The sequence below is a fragment of the Camelus bactrianus genome, chromosome 5, assembly GCF_048773025.1.
Source record: "Camelus bactrianus isolate YW-2024 breed Bactrian camel chromosome 5, ASM4877302v1, whole genome shotgun sequence".
NCBI lineage: Eukaryota > Metazoa > Chordata > Mammalia > Artiodactyla > Camelidae > Camelus > Camelus bactrianus.
In genome coordinates, this window is record NC_133543.1 from 66,683,910 (window position 1) to 66,704,731 (window position 20,822).

At 33.6% G+C, this 20,822-nt stretch overlaps 1 protein-coding gene across 1 annotated transcript in view; it reads left to right on the forward strand.

The window, feature by feature from the left end:
* Positions 1–20,822, forward strand: part of ANKAR (ankyrin and armadillo repeat containing) — a 60,079-nt gene that overhangs the window by 36,987 nt on the left and 2,270 nt on the right. The window contains exons 14-22 of the mRNA XM_074364026.1: positions 4,008–4,249; positions 4,420–4,573; positions 4,659–4,820; positions 9,410–9,516; positions 11,119–11,241; positions 13,945–14,103; positions 14,814–14,931; positions 16,991–17,100; positions 18,624–18,820. Of these exons, the coding sequence (XP_074220127.1) occupies positions 4,008–4,249; positions 4,420–4,573; positions 4,659–4,820; positions 9,410–9,516; positions 11,119–11,241; positions 13,945–14,103; positions 14,814–14,931; positions 16,991–17,100; positions 18,624–18,820 (1,372 nt within the window). The remainder of the gene's footprint in view (positions 1–4,007; positions 4,250–4,419; positions 4,574–4,658; positions 4,821–9,409; positions 9,517–11,118; positions 11,242–13,944; positions 14,104–14,813; positions 14,932–16,990; positions 17,101–18,623; positions 18,821–20,822) is intronic.

Here is a 20,822-nt window from a genome sequence, read left to right on the forward strand (position 1 = left end):
TAGATAATATAGAAGAATGGATAAGCGATCTCGAATACAGAGTGAAGTCACACAAGCTGAACAGGAAAAAGAATTTTTAAAAATGAAGATAGTTTAAGGGCCCTCTGGGACAACATCAAGTGTACCAACATTCACATTATATGAGTCCAAGAAGGATAAGAGAGAGACAGAAAGGGCAGAGAACTTATTTGAAGAACTAATAGCTGAAAACGTCCCTAACCTGGGGAAGGAAACAGATATCCAGGTCCAGGAAGCAGAGAGTCCCAAACAAGATGAACCCAAAGAGGTCCACATCAAGATCCATCGTAATTCAAATGTCAAAAATTAAAGATAAAGGGAGATACTTAAAATCAGCAAGAGAAAAGCAACTCATTATATACAAGGGAACTCCCATATCAGCTTATATCTTAGCAGAAACTTTGCAGTTCAGGAGTGGCAAAATATATTCAAAGTGCTGAAAGGAAAAAACCTACAACTAAGAATACTCTACCTGGCAAAATTATCATTCAGAATTGGAGATAGAGTTCTACAGACAGACAAAAGCTAAAAGAGTTCATTACTATTAAATGGACTTTACAGGAAATATTAAAGGGAGTTCTCTAAGCAGAAAAGGAAAGGCTACAACTAGAAATGAAAAAATTATGAAAGAAAAAATGTCACTGATAAAGGCAAATATAATAAAGATAGCAGATCAATCACTTATAAAGCTAGTAGATACCTTAAAAGACAAATGTAATAAAATTATCTCTATTTACAGTAAGTGGTTAAGGGATACATAAAATAAAAAGATATAAAATATGATGTCAGAATGATAATGGGGGGGTTAAAACGTAAGGCTTTTTAAATGTGTTCAAATTTAAGAGATCATGAACTTAGAATAGACATCTATATACCTAGGTATTATATATAAACCTAATGGTAACCACAAGCCAAAAAACCTATAATAGATAACACAAAAAATAAAGAGAAAGGAATCTAAACATAACACTAAAGATAGTCATCAAATCACAAGGGAAGCAAGCAAGAAAAGAAGGGAACAAAGAACTACAAAAACAGCCAGAGAAGAATTAACAAAATGACAGTAAGTACATGCCTATCAATAATTTATTTTTTTTTAATTTTTAGTTGAAGTATAGTCAGTTTACAATGTTGTGTCAATTTCTGGTGTACAGCATAATGTTTTAGTCATACATATACATTCATATATTCCTTTTCATGTTCTTTTTCATTATAGGTTTCTACAAGATAGTGAATATAGTTCCCTGTGCTATACAGTCTAAACTTGTTTATCTGTTTTCTATATAGTAGTTAGAATCTGCAAACCATGAACTTCCAACTTAGCCCTTCCCATCCTCAATAATTACTTTAAACGTAAATGACTAAATGCTTCAACTAAAACACATAAGGTGGCTGAATGGATAAAAAAACAAGACCCATAAATATGTTGTCTACCAAGATACTCATTTTATTTTATTTTTAATTTTTTAAGAGATTCGTTTTAGATATAAAGACACAGACTGAAAGTGAGGAGATGGAAAAAGATATTCCTTGCTAGTGAAAATAAAAAGATAGCTGGCATAGCATTACTTATATCAGACAAAACAGACTTTAAAACAAAGATTGTTACAAGACATAAGGGCATTACATAATGATGAAAAGTTTCAATTCAATGAGAAGATATAACATTTGTAAATACATATGCCACCAAGATAGGAGCAACTAAATACATAAAGCAACATTAACAAACATAAAGGGAGAAATTGACACTAACACAATAGTAGTAGGGGACTTTAACACCCACTTACGTCAATGGTTAGATCATCAAAACAAAATCAATAAGGAGACATTGGCCTTAAGTGACACATTAGACCAGTGACACTTAATAGATATATAAAGAACAGTCTGTCAAAACCCAGCAGAATACATATTCTTTTCAAGTATACATGGAACATTCTCTAGATACATTACACGTGAGGCCACAAAACTAATCTCAACAAATTTAAGAGGATAGAAATTATATCAAGCATTTTGTCTGACCACAATGGTATGAAACTAAAAATCAATTACAGGAACTAAAATGGGAAAAACACAAGCACATGGAGAGTAAACATGTTACTAAAAAAACAATTACTAAAAAAACAATGGGTCAATGAAGAAATCAAAGAGGAAATTAGAAAAATACTTCAAGACAAAACAAAAATAAAACTTTCCAAAATCTATGCAAAGCAGCAAAAGCAATTTTAAGAAAGAAGTTTAGTGATACAGACCTACACCAGGAAATGAGAAAAAAAACCCAAATAATTACAATCTAACCTTACGTGTAAAGGAATTAGAAAAAGAAGAACAAACTAAATTAGTAGAAGGAAGGATATAATAAATATCAAGAGTGGAAATAAATGAAATAGAGACTAAAATAAATACATGAAAAGATCAGTGAAACTAAGAGCTGGTTCTTTGGAAAAATAAACAAAATTGATAAATCTTTAGCTAGACTCGGCAAGAAAAAAAACAGCAAGGGCCGAAATAAATAAAATTAGAAATGAAAAGAATTTAAAACAGACTCTACAGAAATATGAAGGTTCATAAGAGGTTACTACAAACAATTATAAGCCAACAAATTGGACAACCTAGAACAAATGGATAAATTTATGGAATTACACAATCTTCCAAGACTTAATCAGGAAGAAATAGAAACAGGTTGACATTGGCAGTGCAACTGAATCAGTATAATCAAAAAAACCCCAATAAACTAAAGTCCAGGGCTGGACAGCTTCACAGGTGAGTTGTAAACATTTATAGAAGAGTTAACACCTATTCTTTTCAAAGTATTCCAGAAAATTAAAGAGGAAGATACACTTCCAGACTCATTCTATAAGGCCACCATTACCCAGACACCAAAACCAAAGGAACTACAAAAAAAGAAAATTACAGGTCAATATCCCTGACAAACATGGATGCAAAAATCCTCAACAAACTGTGGAATCTAAAAACCCAAATAAATGAAGTAACAAAACAAAAACGGACTTAGATATAGAGAACAAACTGGTAGTTGCCAGAGGCAAGAGGGGTTGAGGATTGTGCAAAATAGGTCAAGAGGATTAAGAGTAAAAACTTCTAGTTATAAAATAAGTAATGAGGGTGTAATATATGGCACAAGGAATATGGTCAGTAATACCAAAATAACTTCATATGGGGACAGGTGATTACTATACATTTTGTGGTGATCACTTCATAATGTATTTAAATATCAAATCAATACATTGTACACCTGAAACTAACATGATAGTGTACATCAACTACACTTCAATTAAAAAAAAAGAAAAAACTCATTTGAAAATCAGTTTACTGGGAATGTATTATATTATTCCAATGATCACTAGGACTCTATACTAAGGGAAAAAAATATATACAGGAAGGAAATGCCTATGAGCTAAGATTTCTCCTAAGCATTGTTTAAAAGAGTGGAAAGTTGGAAATGACACATATTTTTAAAAATGTGAATGTTTAAGAAAATGTGATTTCCTTAATGGAACACCCATTTATGGAATATTTAGGAGACACTGATGTTCATAAAAAATGGGAAAAAATTTGGGGGTTGTTTATTTATTATTATTTTTTAACAGAGGTACTGGGGACTGAACCCAGGACCTCATGCATGCTAAGCATACTAAGCACATACTCTACCTTTTCCCTCAAAAAATGGGGAAAATTTTACTGGTAATTAAAACACAGGATATCGTGCTTATAGTACAACTATATTATATATGTCTGTAACACTAAAGCTATCATATATAATACTTATAAAAATGGTGGATGAGTCTAAGTGAAATGTTTGCTCTTGGGTGGTGAAAATCTGGAGAGTTTTCTTTCTTTTTTCTATTCTATTGTCTACATTTTTTATAAATTCTATATTTGATTTTAAAATATGGGAAACTAGTGATATGCTGCATTTTTATACTCTTTCTTTTTACAAGATTTATTTAACTAGTTCTTGAATTCATTTGAAGATGTGTTGAAGGCTGTATCCTCTGTTACAATTGCTGAAGTTGCACGTGGCAATAAGGAAGTTCAGGATGCAATGGCTATGGAAGGAGCCATTCCTCCTCTGGTGGCTCTTTTTAAAGGAAAACACCTTAGTGTCCAAGTGAAGGGTGCAGTGGCTGTGGAGGCACTGGCAAGTTACAACCCAGCTATACAGAGAGCATTTCTGGAAAAATCATTAAGTAAATACCTTTTAAAACTCCTCAAGGTAGGAATTTTATGATTACCTGTCATTGTTCTTAGACAAATTATGCAGTATTGAATTTAGTTACATGAAAGGAAAACTCAGACCAATTCTGGAATAAACATTTTATTAAACATGATTTCCTACGGTAGTCAACAAATCCTCATTGGTGAATGGAATATTTTTTTAAATAGGCATTTCAAACAGATGTTAAGGAACAAGGAGCTGCAGCACTTTGGGCCTTGGCAGGACAAACACTAAAACAACAAAAGTATATGGCAGAACAGATTGGTTACAACTTTATAATAAATATGCTTTTGTCACCATCAGCTAAAATGCAGTATGTTGGTAAGTTATTTTCTGTGCTTACATCTGCACAATATAGAAGAGGACACTGGCGTATTAAGACATGTTTCTTGCTTTTCTTTGCCAGGAGGTGAAGCAGTCATAGCTCTAAGCAAGGATAGCAGGATGCACCAAAACCAAATATGTGAAGGAAATGGAATTGCACCACTGGTTCGCTTACTAAGGATTAGTAAAATAGCTGAAGGCACACTTTTGAGTGTTATCAAAGCGGTGGGATCCATTTGTATTGGTTTGTAAATTTATTCTCAGTTTTAAAAATATCAGTAAGATACTTCTCTTCCTCCCTATCCCAACTGTTAGAGCCCTTAACCATATCTAATCTATTATTATAATGTTTTTATTTCTCTGAGACCTTAATGAGTAAAAGTGGTGTAATTAAGAATATTGTATCAGTCTTGGTCTTGAACTCTGGTTAGAATGAGAAATGAGGACCATGAGCCTTGGCTATTTTTACTTAACTCTCCTTTTTTAAGTTTAAGAGAAAAATATTTCTTACTTTGAATCTCAAGGACTGTATGTTTTTGAAGGTATAGAAGAGTTTTTAATGCTGGAGTACATTTTCAATCACAGTCTCTTTCCATAATGATACTTTGTTTCTGTTGTGGCCACTCAGTCTAGTTGTTCCTTTCATTGCAAAAGAATTAATATTTTGGGATATCTGAAAAGCGTTGTGGAATTGTCAGTGATTGACCTACCAAAAATACAAAATCAACATCTTTGCTGACCTGCATGAATGTATGGGACTGCTGTAGATTGCTTCTTGCAGACAACAGGGAGAAAAAAACCCTTAATTTCTAGTCCATTGTATTTCCTAAAAAGAAAAAAATCTCACTGGATGAAGAATGTAGGAATTGGTTTCAAAAAAATTATTTTCCTCCTTTCTTAAAAAAGCTACTTTCCTGAAATTCACTAACTGCTTCAAGGCAATCAAGTCAGACAAAATAATATTTGTTTTGTTTTTAGCCAGAATCTATGCTATAAATTATATTTCTAAAATTCTAGTAAATGATAACACAAATACAAAGATAACTGATACACATGTGCAATTTCTTTTCGTAAGTTCACTTCAGAGCTTCCACATTTACCGTGAACAGGGGTTCTCCGGTAGAACTACAGGGAAAAAACTCTTGCTTTCAAACTTACCAGCTTAGACTGTTTACACAGACATACACACCTCTTCCTTTTTCTTCCTCACCATGTTAATGTTTTTTTCTATTCTTGGACATATGGAGCTTATTTAAAATAGCTGTTTTAACATCCCTGTAACTAGTTTCAGTATCTGTCATATCTGGGTCTCTTTTTATTGGTTGATTTTCTTCTTGATTATGAATCATATTTTCCTGCTACTTTGCACACCTAGAACTTTTTAAATGTGGGGTTTTTAAAAGCTGTATTGAAATACAACTTACATATAAGAAAATATTTAAATAAAGTATATAATAGAGTAAAATATTAAATACATTATTTAAAGTGTAGTTTGATGAGTTTTGACATACGTATTCAGCTCTGACACCATTACCACAATCACACAAGTGAATATAATAATCACCCACAAATGTTTCATTGTGCCCCTTTGTAACTCCTGCCTCTTTGCACCCTATCCTTAGATAACTGCTGCTCTGTTTTCTATCACTATAGATTAGTTTGCATTTTCTAGAATTTTATGTAAATAGAATTTTACAGATGTATTTGTTTCTTGCTTATTCCACTCAACATAATTATTTTGATATTCATCCATATTATTGTACCAAATATCAATAAGATACTTCTCTTTCAGTGCTGAGTAGTATCTCATTGTATGGTGTGGTGGTTAATTTTATGCTTTATGATATACATACACACATGTCCTGTTGTTCTCTGGAAAACCTTAATACTTACAGATATAGTCTGATTTGTTTATCCAAGTACCCATTGATGGACATTTAGATTGCTTCCTGTTTCTTGCTATAATAAACAAAACTGTTATGAATATTTGTGTACAAATTTTGGAATAGATACATTTTCATTTCTCTTGGGTAAATATCTAGAAATAGGATTGCTGGGTTATATGATAGGCATATGTTTAACTTTTAGAGAAACTGCCAGACTGTTTTTTAAAGTATTGTTACCACTCTGCATTCTTACCAGCAGTATATGAGTTTCAGTAGCTTCACATCCTCGTCAACACTTAGTATGGTAATTTTACTATTCTAGTGGGCGTGTAGTAAATTTTATTGTGGTTTTAGTTAGCATTTTCCTAATGACGAATTATGTAGAGCATCTTTTCATTTGTTTGTCATTTGTGTGTCTTCTTTGGTGAAGTATCTGTTCAGATACTTTGCCCATTTTTACATTGTATTGTCTTGAGTAGTAAGCATTCTTTATAAATTCTAGATACTTCTTGTTAGATGCATGTTTTGCATAAATTTTCTCCCAGTCCGTTTCTCCCAGTCACCCATTTTTGTAACAGCATCTTTTGAAGAGCCAAACTTTTTAATTTTGATGAAGTCCAATTTATTGATTAAAAATTTTTTTAGTTTGTAGGTTTTGTGGCCTCTTTAAGAATTCTCTGCTAAATCCAAGATCATAAAGGTTTTCTGTTTTCCTCCACATTTTGATGTATGATCCATTCTGAGTTAGTTTTTGCATATGGCTGATATTAATTCTTTTCACATATGGCTGTCCAATTGCTTCAGTATCATTTATTGAAAAGATTATCTTTACCTCCATTGAATTAGCAAGTTACCTTTATCAAAAATAAATTGATTAGATATTTGTGGGTTTACTTCTTGACTTTTTATTTTGTTGTATTTAACTATTTGTCTATTTTATGTTATACTCACTGTCTTAATTACTGTAGATTTACAGTAAATCTTGAAAGCAGGTAGCATAAGTCTTTTCAACCTTGCTATTCTTTTTCAAAGTTGTTTTGGCTATTCCAAGTCCTTTGTGTGCCATATAATTTTTAAAATTAACCTGTCAAAAAAGATCTTCTGTTATTTTGATTGGAATTGCATGGACTCTATAAGTTAATTTGGGGAGAAGGTACATCTGAATGTCAAGTTTTCCAATCCATAAACATGGTTTATTTCTCCATTAATTAGGTCTCCTTTAATGTCTCTCAACAATGTTTTATGGTTTCCAATATACAATTCTTACACATATTGTCAATTTTATCTTAGCTATTTCATATTTTAACATCATGCATAAGAAATTTTGATTGAATGCTAGACATTGTTTTATAATTTTTTTGAACACATCCTTTTTATTTTAGTTTCTATTGACACCTGAGTTTGAAGTACTAATATATGTTAAATAGGCTTGCCTTTTCCTTAGGGATTAGATACTTTTATTGTGTTAGAAGTATCATTTTGATACCTTTGTAGCCTATATGTTGAAATACTTCCATTATTTTTTATGACCTCATTTTAAGAAAGGGTGTATTAGTTTGCTGAGGCTGCTGTAACAAAGTACCACACAGTGCGTGTCTTAAACAACAAGTTTATTGTGGTGTTGTTCTGGAGGCTAGAAATCCAAGATCAAGGCAACAGAAAGGCCATGCTGCCCCAGGGGTTCTATGAAAGGATCTGTTCCAGGCCTCTCTCTTAGCTTCTCGTAATTCCTTGGCTTGTAGTAGCATAATTCCAGTCTTCCTGATTGTGTGTCTCCATGGACACTGTGAGTTTTACATTGGTAGATGCTGGATCTTACTGTTTTCTTTTAGAGAGTTAGGCTCTATTCTTGCATGCAGTTATTTCACCTGGGATCAATTTTATCCTTTTGCAGATAGCTTTTAAGCTTTGTTAAGTAAGACAAGTCGAGAGCAGCCTTTACTTTGGAACTAACTTAACCCCATTTTGAGATGATTCCTTTCAGAGGACACGATCTCTTTGTACAGCCCCTTGTATAATGAGGTATCTACACTCGGGCCAGTAGGAACTGGAACACAAATCTCTCTTCTGTACTTCAAGTGTACTTTTCTAACCTTTGTTAAAGCACTTATTACGTGGTATTGAAATCATTTATTAAATAGTTGCCTACCCTATAAAATAAAAACTTCTTGTGGGCAAAGATTCTAATTCCTTCTTTTAGCCCTACCTCCGACCTCAGTGCCAGGTGCATTGGGCATTCAGTACCTGCCAGCTGAATGGAGACTACTCATGTAATTAGTGTCTGTATACATCCCCCGGTGGCCAGTCAGGGGAGTAGGGGACAAGAAAACAAAAATGTTCTTTGCTCCTTCTATTTCCCTTGGTCCCTTCAGACTTCCCCAGGTCATAGTAAGTAGGTGGTTTCTCTTCATTGTTCACAGACAGGCCCGATCTTATATTTATATTTAAATATATAAGAGTTTCTTCATTGAGATTAGGCCTAAAATTTAAAGTAGTGTTTAAAAGGAGACAGTAAGATTATCTTTTTTTAGTATGTGTATTTAAGGTATCCAGAAATTTTAACCTGGTGATGTACTCTAGGTATTTTTGTAAAAATAAACTTTGTATGGAAAACAATAGTAACTATAAGCTGAAGCTTCTTGCACATAATAATTCTTCAATAAATGACAGCTATTATATTATTGCCTGATAGGTTAGCACTTCTAATTTGTGTGTGTGTGTGTGACTATTAGAAAACCATTCACACTTCTAACAGTAAAATTTCTATGTTTATTCACTTTGCCTTTAAAAAAATTAAGGTAAAATAGTGTCAATGTAGCATTTCCTTTTGTAATTTACTAACCATATTACACTAGTAGGACACTTTATCAACCAAACATATCAAGCTATGTTTGACTTTACCATTTCCAAGAGGAAAATAATCTCATTGAGATGTGGATTCTTACAGGTGTTGCCCATACAAGCAATCCCATTAGTCAACAATTTGTTGTAGATGAAAATGCCCTTCCAGTACTTATTCAACTACTGAGAAATCACCCTTCTCCTAACATTAAGGTATATATACAGTTTTAAGGTTTTTTTTTCTGATATAGTAAAAATTAATAGAAACAAGACTTTTTAAAGAATAATATTTATCTTTATGCAAGCTCACAAGTATAATAAAAATATTTAACCTTTTCAACAAAATCCTAGAAGTTTTAAACAAAAAAGTTGATACAAAAATAGTAGTAAGGATAGTATTAAATTTTATTAAAATATGATGTCTTCAAATACAGTAAGAAAGTCTTATGTCCTTACTCATCACAAAAGTCTTATTCCTTAGATATTTGATTATTCATAGAATTTCTTCCCTACTTCTTCAGATACTGGTTGCTAAAACTGGGTGGGGATAATGAGAATGTGTGATTTATGTAGCAAAATTTCTCAAATGTAAGTGAATCCTGTCAGTGCCACACCATCAAAACAGCCCTGTCTTTTACCAAGCAGCCTGTGTTGGCTGGTGGCAACAGCTTTCTCAAGGGTGGACACAGCTAAGTGTTACTATGAGCTGCTGAAGAGTTGTTCCTTCTTCCGTTTACTTCTAGTAATAACAAAAAATACATTTTCTCTTCAAAATTTGGTATGGGCTCTGTTGGAAATGAGAAAATAAAAATAACAGGAGAAAAATACGTAAGCAAATTTCTTTTAAGGAACATCTTTGTTATCAGTTATTTGGCTTTTCTTGCTATGAAAGAGATTATTTCATTGTAGGAGTTGATTCAGGGAACAAAAGGAAGAGGCATATGCTAGCAATTTTTTGCCTTGAATTATATGTAAAAACTTCACTGCCTTTCAAAAGTACAAATTTCATAAGTCTAAGGAAAAATGACACACAAAAACATATTTTTATTTTAAAATTTGCATTTTCATGGCAAAACAGTTTGCTTCAATCGCATCCATCTATATTTCTGTATATATGTTCATTGAGTCCTTAAACTTGTTAAAACAGAACATAAATACATTTTAATACTTTTCCTCAAATAAGGTTCTCTGGTAAATAAAATATTTTTGCAATAATAATCATGCTTTTTAAATTTGTAACACTTCTCATAGAAACGCACAGTGTAATACTTAAAAAACTTGTCTGTTGAGCCCAATAGTAAAACAAGTTTCATTAATCTTGTTAAAGGGCTTCAGAATGTGCATTAAATGACTCCAGAACTAGAGGAGGAAAAAGTATTCCCCAATGCTTTGCTTCAATTGAAGGCATTCCATTAAAGCCTTACAACTTAATGGTCAGTAGCTAACAGTTCAAAACAGCCTTTTAATCCATGCCAGAAAACTAAAAAAAAAAAAAAACCCTTTCTTAAGTGTAGAAGGGATACAACTATGCACTTAAGATAATACTTCTTCACATGTCCTGCAAGCTCCAGTTGCCTCCTCTCATGCCCTCAAATGGAGCTTTGTGGTTGTGCAGCACACAGGATATTTTCCCAGCTGTTACAAATTTTAAGGGACATACCTCCAGAAGTGGTAAATGCTGCTCTCTAAATACTAGTCAGAGAATTGGAATTAATGGATTTTATGGTATCCCATATAAATATTTGTACAATGAAATATGTCACTTGATAAACCATTAGTGAAAAATAAATTAATTTCTGAAAATCACATATTTAGGTTGAAGTGGCATTTTCCTTGGCATGCATTGTCCTAAGGAATGATCTGTTACAGTATGAATTACAAGAAAAGGAAGGATTTAATTATGGTGATGTCCTTTATCTTCTTCACTCACAAGATAAGGTAATAACTGTACAAAATGTTAGAGCTCATTTAGAATAAAAGGGTTTTTAAACTGCATGCTCAAATTTTCATCATCTTTTTCATGGCAATATTTAAATATATTAAGAAATGGTTGTTAGTTTGTAATGATGGAATAATATTGTTTCATATTTCTTATAGTTGCATTTCATCTTTGAAATGTAGCAATTTTAATACTTGGTGAAGATTCAAAAAACAAATCTCTCCTGTCCTGCATACATCAAGCCTTGAACCTAATTTTATGACCTTTCAGCCCTTAGTCATACACTTCTTACCCAGTATTCTAGAGTGGTGCTTCTCAAACTATTTGTATTGAAGGAATAGCTTTTCCCCAGCAATCTGTTATGGGGAGCTAATTTTACAACAACCAAACTTTAAATTTTGAAATATTTAGACTTTCCATAAATTTGCAAAACTAGTACAGAGTGTTCTGGCATATCCTTCATACAGCTTTCCTGGATATCAACCAAGAAATTAACATTGATATAATAGTATTAGCTAATCTGCAGACCGCATTTAAATTTTGACAGTTTTCTCACCAATGCCCTTTTCCGATTCCAGAATCAAATCCAGGATCCCATATTCCGTCTAGTTATCATGTCTCTTTAGTCTCCTTTACTCTGTGACACTCAGTCTTTTGTCTTTCATGATTATGATTTTGGTGAGTCCAGGCCAGTTATTTTGTAGAATGTCCCTTAATTTGAGTTAACTGATGTTTTCTCATGGTTAAATTGAAGTTATGTATTTTGGCAAGAATAGCACAGAAGTGACATGGTCTTCTTCACTCACCTTCCCAGTCCATCATTTCAGGAGGTACATGATGTTGATATGTCTTATAACTGGCAATGTTAACTCTGGGTGCTTGATTTTATAAAGTGATGTCTGCTATATTTCTTCACTGTAAAGTTACTTTCTTCCCTTTGTAATAAACAAGTATCTTGAGGTGAGACACTTTTGAGACTACTGAAATGTTCTGTTTTGCATCAAACTTTTGCTCACCAATTTTAGCATCCACTGATGCAACAATAATTACTGTGGCATTTATGTAATGGCAATTTAAAAAATTCTCTTCTTCCGTTGACCTTTATTAATTAGTATTTAACTGTAAGAAAGAGCTGTTTTAAATGTTTATTCTCAGTTTCTATAATCATGTTGTCAACCATTCTGTGGACTATCACTGGTCCATGGGCCACACTGAATAGGACTAACCCTACAGAAACAGAGAAGACTTGCAAACTATCTATAGTGCAATTAGCAATAAGGGAAGAAAACTGCCAACTATTCCTCTCTCAATTCTGGGAGATTCTGAGGAATAAAGGAGGGTTCTAAGTGGGGGAAATGAAGTCATTGCATTATTATGTTTTGAATATATAATTTTACTTTACCGTGATACAGAAAAAGATGGAGAAGTGCTGCTGTAATATGGGCGATAATAGCATGAGGAATTCACGTTGGACTGACTCTAAGGCACCTTTTTCTTCCCTCTCTGCCCTGCTCCTTCCACACTTTACTCTCATTACCCTATTCCTCAAAAGAACCCATCTCCTCCCTTTCCTTCTACTGCCCCTTCCACTCTCAATCATTCTCTTTTTCTTCCCAGACTGACCACCTGCTCTACTCTCTGGACCCTCTTCCTTTGACTGTACCTAATACCTTACACCTCTTTCTTGTCTGCGACCAGGTGACTGCTTTGTATGTACCTAATTTTTATTATGGAAAATTTCAAGCATAAATAGAGTTAGAAAGTAGCATAATGAACTCAAATTGTCCTATGACCTATCTTTGGCAGTTACCAACTCATGCCAATCTTATTTCATTTATATGCCCTTTCAGTCTCCCTATATTACTTTTGAAGCAAATCTCAGGCATCATATAATTTTATATGTAAATATTTCAGTATTTTTATATGATTTTTAAAATTTAGCATTTTTATATGATGAATAGTGGCAGAAGAAAACTCACTAAGATTAATGATTCTCTCTTTCCCTGTACTATAATGTTCAAATGAAATATTAAAAAGAATATTAGTGATAAGATTCTATCTTTTGGGTTTTTCTAGAAAATCAACTATACTCGTTAATCTTTGGCAAGCAGACTGCCTCTAAGGAAGAACTGGCTTTTGCTCTGTTTGCCCAGTCTCAGAATGTTAAAATGAGATTTTTAAAAGAAATCATTTTTCTTTTATTCTCCCTTAGAATATAGTACAATAGAATTTTACAAATAAACTTAAGAGATGATAGAGATCATCCCACAATGCATAAAATTCAGTATATTTCATGCTATACAAGGGAAGTTTTCATTTATCAACTTTACTTTGAAATGTTGAAATAAGAATAAAAATTTGTTGAAACAAAAAAAGCTGAAGGTTAATGAAATTATGGAGTTTTCTGTTACCATTTAGGTAACATATTTCATTTTATTTGCATAATCAGTAATCTAACATTCCCTTTAAAAATAATTTTTTTCTCTTTTCTTCTCCCTGATACCACAATCCAATTCTCTATTTTATCTGTTCAGTAACATTCTGGGGTAACTCTATTATCTGTTTTCCCCAATAATGTCATATTTTACTCCCAGAGAGAAGACTGCAATATATTTTAATGGGTAAGAATTCAAAATCTGTTTCCTAGAGTACCATGATAAATGAAGTAAGTTAAAGATAATGCTTGTTTCTCCTATTTCTAGGATATTTGTTTAAGAGCGGGCTATGCATTAACTCTTTTTGCCTTCAATAACCGCTTTCAACAATACTTAATATTGGAAAGTGGAATAATGACCATATCGATTTTTGAACCTTTTCTTGCATCAACAATTGAAACTGAGAAGGCAATGGCAGCATTTCAGGTATAAAATTGAAAGTTAAAACTTCCAACCAATAAATATGTCTTTTTAGTGAAAACTGGAAAATTAGAATAAATGTTGGATCTGGAAAAATGTTTGCTCCTTTGTAAAATTCGTAGTATTTTTCACACCAGCCCCTTCCACTTCATAAAAACTCCATTATCTGTGAGGATTTCTTCATATATATAGTTTTACAATTTACAAGGCACTTTTGCATTTATACCTCATCTGATGCTTGTAACAACCCTATCAAGTTGATAGACATACAGTATTATTTTCATCACCCCCAGTATACAAAGAAATAGGTACAGAAAATGGTAGGTAGTGTCCATGTAAGTTTTCTAACTGCAGATCTTTAGCTGATCACCTAATTCTTCAGCCATATTGACAGCCATATATATCTGGATTACTCTTAGTCTTATTCTCTCCTCTTTTCCTATCCTATGACCTTTAGAAGTATTTTCTATGAACCCATACTTCAAGGATGCAAAAGCTGCAAACACTATAGAAAGAATAACATGACCTACCATGGTCACTGCAATGATCAGACAGAGATACGTACTCTAGGTCCTCCCCGCACCACTTGCTTCTCAGCTATTGAATCATACCAAATTATCCCTCTTACCTTCCTGAGAAGTAACCTCTCAAAATATAAGCTTAATTACAGAAGCTGAGTAGAAAATATTCAGTGATTCTATGCTTTTTGTTTTCAGATTATTATATTAGCTAAAGTCATTATAGATGTGGACTACATTACTTTGTCTGCAAGAGGCGTTACTATTTTAGTTGATAGTCTATATTCAGTTCATTCCACTACTATTGTCTTGACAGGTAAGAAATAACTAGAAGCTAATTGTATCCACATAAAACTATCTTCAAAAATTGTTTTTTGTAATCTGAGCAATTATAAAATAAGCCTGATACTCTGTCACACAGTTCGAAGAAGGAACTCATGTAAGTCTACATGAAACTCCAGAGTAAGTCTACATAGAACAATGAAAGTCTATTCTGTACCCCAAATAGGCCTTTCTGATTTCCTAATTACTTTCTTGAACCCCTATTTTTTCCAGAATGTAAAATGAGAATTCAACTATGAGCTCCCAACAACAAAAATCTACAAACTGATTTATAATAATAGTGGCAGATTTATACTGATAACGTCTGTCTGGTTTCCTTTGACTAATTGTGCACATTTCAGTTAACATTTAAGAGTTCTCTATGTTGCTGTGCAATATAGCAAAGCAAAATGGCCCAGGAGAGTTCTGGACATATTTAGTGCTAATTGCATAACTGTATCTACTCATACCTAACTCTCCAGATGATCAATATTGTAAGGTATTTGTTTTTTAACTGAAACAGATTACTGAAGGCAGCAAAGGAAACTCCATCTGCTGCTATAGAATTACATTTTTATGGAGTATATTTACTTGGCATGGAAGGTAAATTCAAGCAAACAAAAACTTAGTGAAAATTAGCTAGGAAAAAAACATGTTTAAAAGAAGTTATTAAATATATTTTTATCTAAATAATATGCTTAATTCAATGTCATAGTAATCCTATGACTCTGAAAAACAGTTGTAGTGGGGTTTAAATTTTATTCCACACTCTTGTGTGCAAGAAATTCCATCTTATACTAACTTTCAAATAACTAATTTCCCCAGGCTGGCAGAAATTGAATCTCAAAAAGTACGGGGCTTTCTCTGCACTCCGGAGAGTCATATGCATCTCCAGAGTCCTATGCATGTCTGGGCTATCTCAAGCAAAGCAGGATATTTAGGCCTTAGGTGTAATGTAAAATAAATGATATGCTCAATGTTCAAGTTGATATGGTTTCCAGAAGAGGCTCCAAAAGCACAAAAGTTTTGCAGAGACTAGGATTTCTGTCCCCAAGTGTCCAGTTTTCCTCTGGGTACCACTTAGCTAGCCATTCTTCCCTCAAAGCCCCTGTTCCTATCTCCTTTTTTGTCTTAGATTCTTTGCCCTTTCCTATTTGTTCCCCGTTTCTTACTCCCCACTTTTAAAGGTACCTCTCTCCCTTCCCCCTAGCATAATGCCATCTATAAACTCAGGCTTTTGAAAATATAAGCCTGAAAGAAAAGTTATCTTTAAGCAGTTTTTCTCTAGGCCATACAATCCAGCCCTCCTCACCCTGAGGCAATAGACACAAAGGAATTACAGGCTTATAATGGAGGTGGTGGGCGGGGAATACAAGGAGAACAAAAACTCAGTTAATACCTTAAAGTATCCACTCACAAATGTAAAAATACATTTATATCTTAATTTGTGTTATACTTATTCCAACACAGCAACAATATTGTGAAAGAATATCACATGACAGCTCTAAAAATAAAACACAAATTTGAATGAAACGATTTTAATTTGGTAGTTTACTTAATTACTAGATTGCTTACTACTTCAATCCCAAAACATTTCTTTTTATGGCAAGAACTTCAATGATTTTAAACTTCAATAAGCGATATATTGTTTGATTTAAAAACATCATTCAGCTCTTCTGAACTCAAAGCTATATGAATTGCAAAAATGACATTAAATTTTCTTACATTTCAAATATTATGTTCCTACTCATTAAAAAAAAAAAAAAACCCTAAAATGTCAAAATCTATTCTGAAGCCAAAAGGAAGAAAACCTCTGATTTTTCAAAATTCCCCACTCTTAAATAAACCTGTTTAACTTCTATTGTTTGTAACAGAAAACCAAACCATAATTTTGGCTAAACCCACACATGCTTTTTCTCAGCTGTTCTTCATTAACAGAGATGTGACTCAGACATTTTTAATACTTTAATATATGCAAGTGAATAAAAGCACAGTACATCAGCTTATAGCAATTAAATAACACAAGCATTTTTTTTTTCTTGTTCAATTTATAGGGAATTTAATAGCTAGCCTGGCTCATTCTAGAGCTGGTATTCCAGAAGCATTTACCACATTAGGGACAATCCAACGGCTCTGCTATCATTTGTACTCAGGACAAGAAGAGGTAAAAAAAAAAAACCAAAACAGAGTAATTCCAAAATAGAGTATTTGCAAGATATAATTTGCCTCTCTCACTTCTGTGGGCTAATTTCTCCACAGGTTGAGTGTCCTATAATAGTTCGTGTTACTAACTCAAAATGTGATGATTTTTCTAGTACTAATCTGCCATCCACAATTCTGCTTCCCACAAAATGTGCACATTTGTTTTAACCTCAATATTTAAGATTCAATCTACAAATAAGGACACTGACAATACAGAGATTTATAATTAAAATATAAAATATTTTGTATTTTATAATTAAAATCACTAAGTCATTTCTATGATTATTTGTGATGAATGAAAGTGAAATCCCTCCCCCAAAAAGTGAAACCTTTTGGGAAGTTTTCCTTACCCGCCAAACAGGGTTAGAGCGAGGGTGTGTGAAGACCAGGTTGGCATAGTAGTGTTTTGCCCCTGAGTATTCCTTTTGCTTTCCCCCCAGGACCTAAGACAGTGTTTCTCCAACTTTAGGGTACCTGGGAATCACCTGGAGGACCTGTTACATCATAGATTCCTGGGCTCCTTTCCAGAGTTTCTGATCTAACACATCCACTGCAGGCCCTAGAATTTGCATTTCTAACAAGTTCCCAGAAGGTGTGGCTGCTGGTCCAGAACCACTGTTCAAGGCATGGAAGATACACAGGCATATATAGCAGTCAAATGCCAATGTAAAGACCAGTATGTCAACCCTCTGGTACCCTGCATGGGCCTGGTTTATGTTCATTTTATGAATTTCTTATGCCACCTAACAGATTTTCTAAGAACTGCTCAGGAGTATACTTTTATTAATCATATAAACAACTCGATTACTTCATGGTCAAAGGCAGAGGGTGTTTCCTTCAAAGAAAGAATTGCTTTTTCTAGAGTCCTATGGCCTGAGTTGTGCTTGTTTCTTTGTTTTTGCCAGAGGAAAATTGAGTTGCTTTCCTGAGTGGCTTATTTTCAACTTACTTTTATGCTATAGTCTCTTTCCTGGTTTCCTAGTACAATCACCTGAGTAGTTTTGAAAGCTTCCAATGTTTAGGCTGCATCCCAAGATAATTAAATCATTGTTTCTAGGGGGTAGAATCCAGACATAGTTTTTATAGCTATCCAGGTGATTCCAATGCACAATGAAGACTGAGACCCACTGTCTTAGTTCAAACTCAATGGTTTTTTAACCAGGGTTGTTCATTAGAATCATCTGTGGCACTTAAAAACCAACACACATGCCCAGATGTTACCAAGAGAGTCTGATTTAGTTGGTGGACTTAAAAAACAAACAAACAAAACCCTGGAGATTCTAAAATGCAGTCAGAACTTAGAACATCTACTAGGAATGAATGGCAATTGATGGCTCCCTCTAAAAATATGGCCATTACGCTTCCATCTGTAGACTGCCGTCGGTTGACAAATATCTGCTATACGGAGCTATAGAGACTTTCCTATGAACTAATGAGAGCCTTGGGTTAGATAGTTTAAGGAGAAACTGTTTCTTCTTCATTTAGGTTCGGATGGCTTGCTCCAGTGCTCTTGGCTACTTAACTTACAATGCAAACGCTTTCCGCATCCTATTAAAGGAATGCAGGAATAAACCTAATCAGTTCCTTCGTATAACAAATAATATCAGCAGAGATGCAAGTATAAACCCAGCATTTTTAAAGGAATTTCAAATGCAACAAAGAGTGGGACTTCCTTCCTCAAGGTATTGTGCCTATATTTGAAGTTGCAGTAATGAAATTATTGATACAGGAATTTTTAAGGAAGTTTAAGGAATATCAAAGGGAACTATCCTTGATGTGAATATATACACAGTATATACAACAAAGGATAAACCCACTAAATGTCCACTGCCAAAGCCTGTTTTAATTCCAACTTAGCAACAGAATTGTGAGTGCAGACAAGAATACAACCAGGTCTTGGGGATCCTATCTGGCCAGGATTATTCACATTTCAGAAAAGTTTTGGGGAGATTGGTTGCCTCCAAGTCTGATCCAGGAAGCCATTTTTTGGTAGACGGGGGTACATCTGAGAGCTCTGAGACAACCAAGATGCCACTATGACCTTGGCATCAAACGGGACTTTTGGACTTGATCCAAAGCTACAAATTCCAAGGGCAGAAACAAGGCTAAATCAGACCCAGTGGTTGGAGATATGGCTAAGTTTGCCAGGCATTTATTCAGAGGATTTTGCCTCAGTGTTGTAATTATCATGAACTTAAGTTTCTGAAAAAAGAGGAGAATCTCCTTACAATGGATGTATTTTCTCTGTTTTCATAAATGTAGTTGAACTACAAGTCTCTGCAAATAGTGCTGTTTATATATAGGAAAGAGAACTACTCAAGATACACTATTAACTCTACAATAATAAAAGAGAACAGGATCCAATAGTGTATTATGGTTTTATAAATCAAGTTTAAGTACAGAGAAAAATTAGTGTTATCTTCAGAGTCATTTTAATTCTTTGAAAAACTGGAAACTCAAAACTGATTACCTAATTTTATACAGTAAGCCAGGGAAAACGAAATTATAATTGCTGTAATTGACAGTGTTAAAAATAGTATCTACTGATTCAAAAAATTAATTTAGGATAAATAATGGAAGTATCATTTTACAGTCACTTACACAGCTAGCCCATATGGCAACTTTTCGGGAATTAGAAAAAGGTACCCTTTCCTCAGGACACTTTACTGCCATCTGCTTATAGTAACCATACAACTCTACAATGACTGTGAGGTGAATGGCACTCCCTGGAGTTGTGAACACTCACCTTTCAGGATTATAAGCAGTGACAAGTGGTCAGTAAACTTGTAAGAATGGCTACCAAATGAGCTGGAACTGGTAAGCAAATAACGGTTAATCCCATAACTAATAATGCTCTGTACTCTTCTTAGAGCATTTATGTAGACTATTCCCTTTAATTTTCATAACAATCCTGTGAAGAAATTTGGTTTATATGAAACTATAGGAAATGCACTAAGATTATTGTTTGGAACCTTGGGAATGGATAATCACATCCTCCACCAAATATTCCTTGATACCGCTACTGGAAACAGAAAGTTGACTGATTGTGGTTGGGATCATGGCAGTATTTTTTTGGAGTATGTACCATTTCTCTGTTCCCACACCCTCATTCAGCCCCAAGAATGGCAGTTTAGAAGAGTCCTTGGATGTGTAAATTTTGAAGTATGTAGAGAGACATAATTTTACTGTTAATTGACCTTGCATGAAAAGTAATCTGAGCCTAACACTGGTTAGTTTCGTGTTGCCCTACAGCCATATGATGTTCACATGCCTGTGCCTCATTAAAGGTGACAACAGCAAATGTTCCTCATCAAGATAACCAGAAACACATTTGTGATAACCAGCTTTAATATTTAACTTTAGTCAAGACCTACTATCACCAGGAAAATTTTGTAATACTGTATTTATATGTTATATGTACAGGATGATGCTTAAAATAATATTTCTTCTAAAGCCACATACATCATATTAACTTCAGTACAATTTGTTATTCTTTGGCTTGAAACACTTCATTGGTATCTCATTGCTTTGAAAATAAAATTTAAGTTTTATTTTATTCTTAATACATACAATGACTTGATCTTTATTCTCTTATCTCCCACCATGTCTCCAGATACCTTTCATTCCAGTCACACCAAACTACTTGGTGCCCTTTGCGTATGCCATGCTGTTTTATAGTACTGT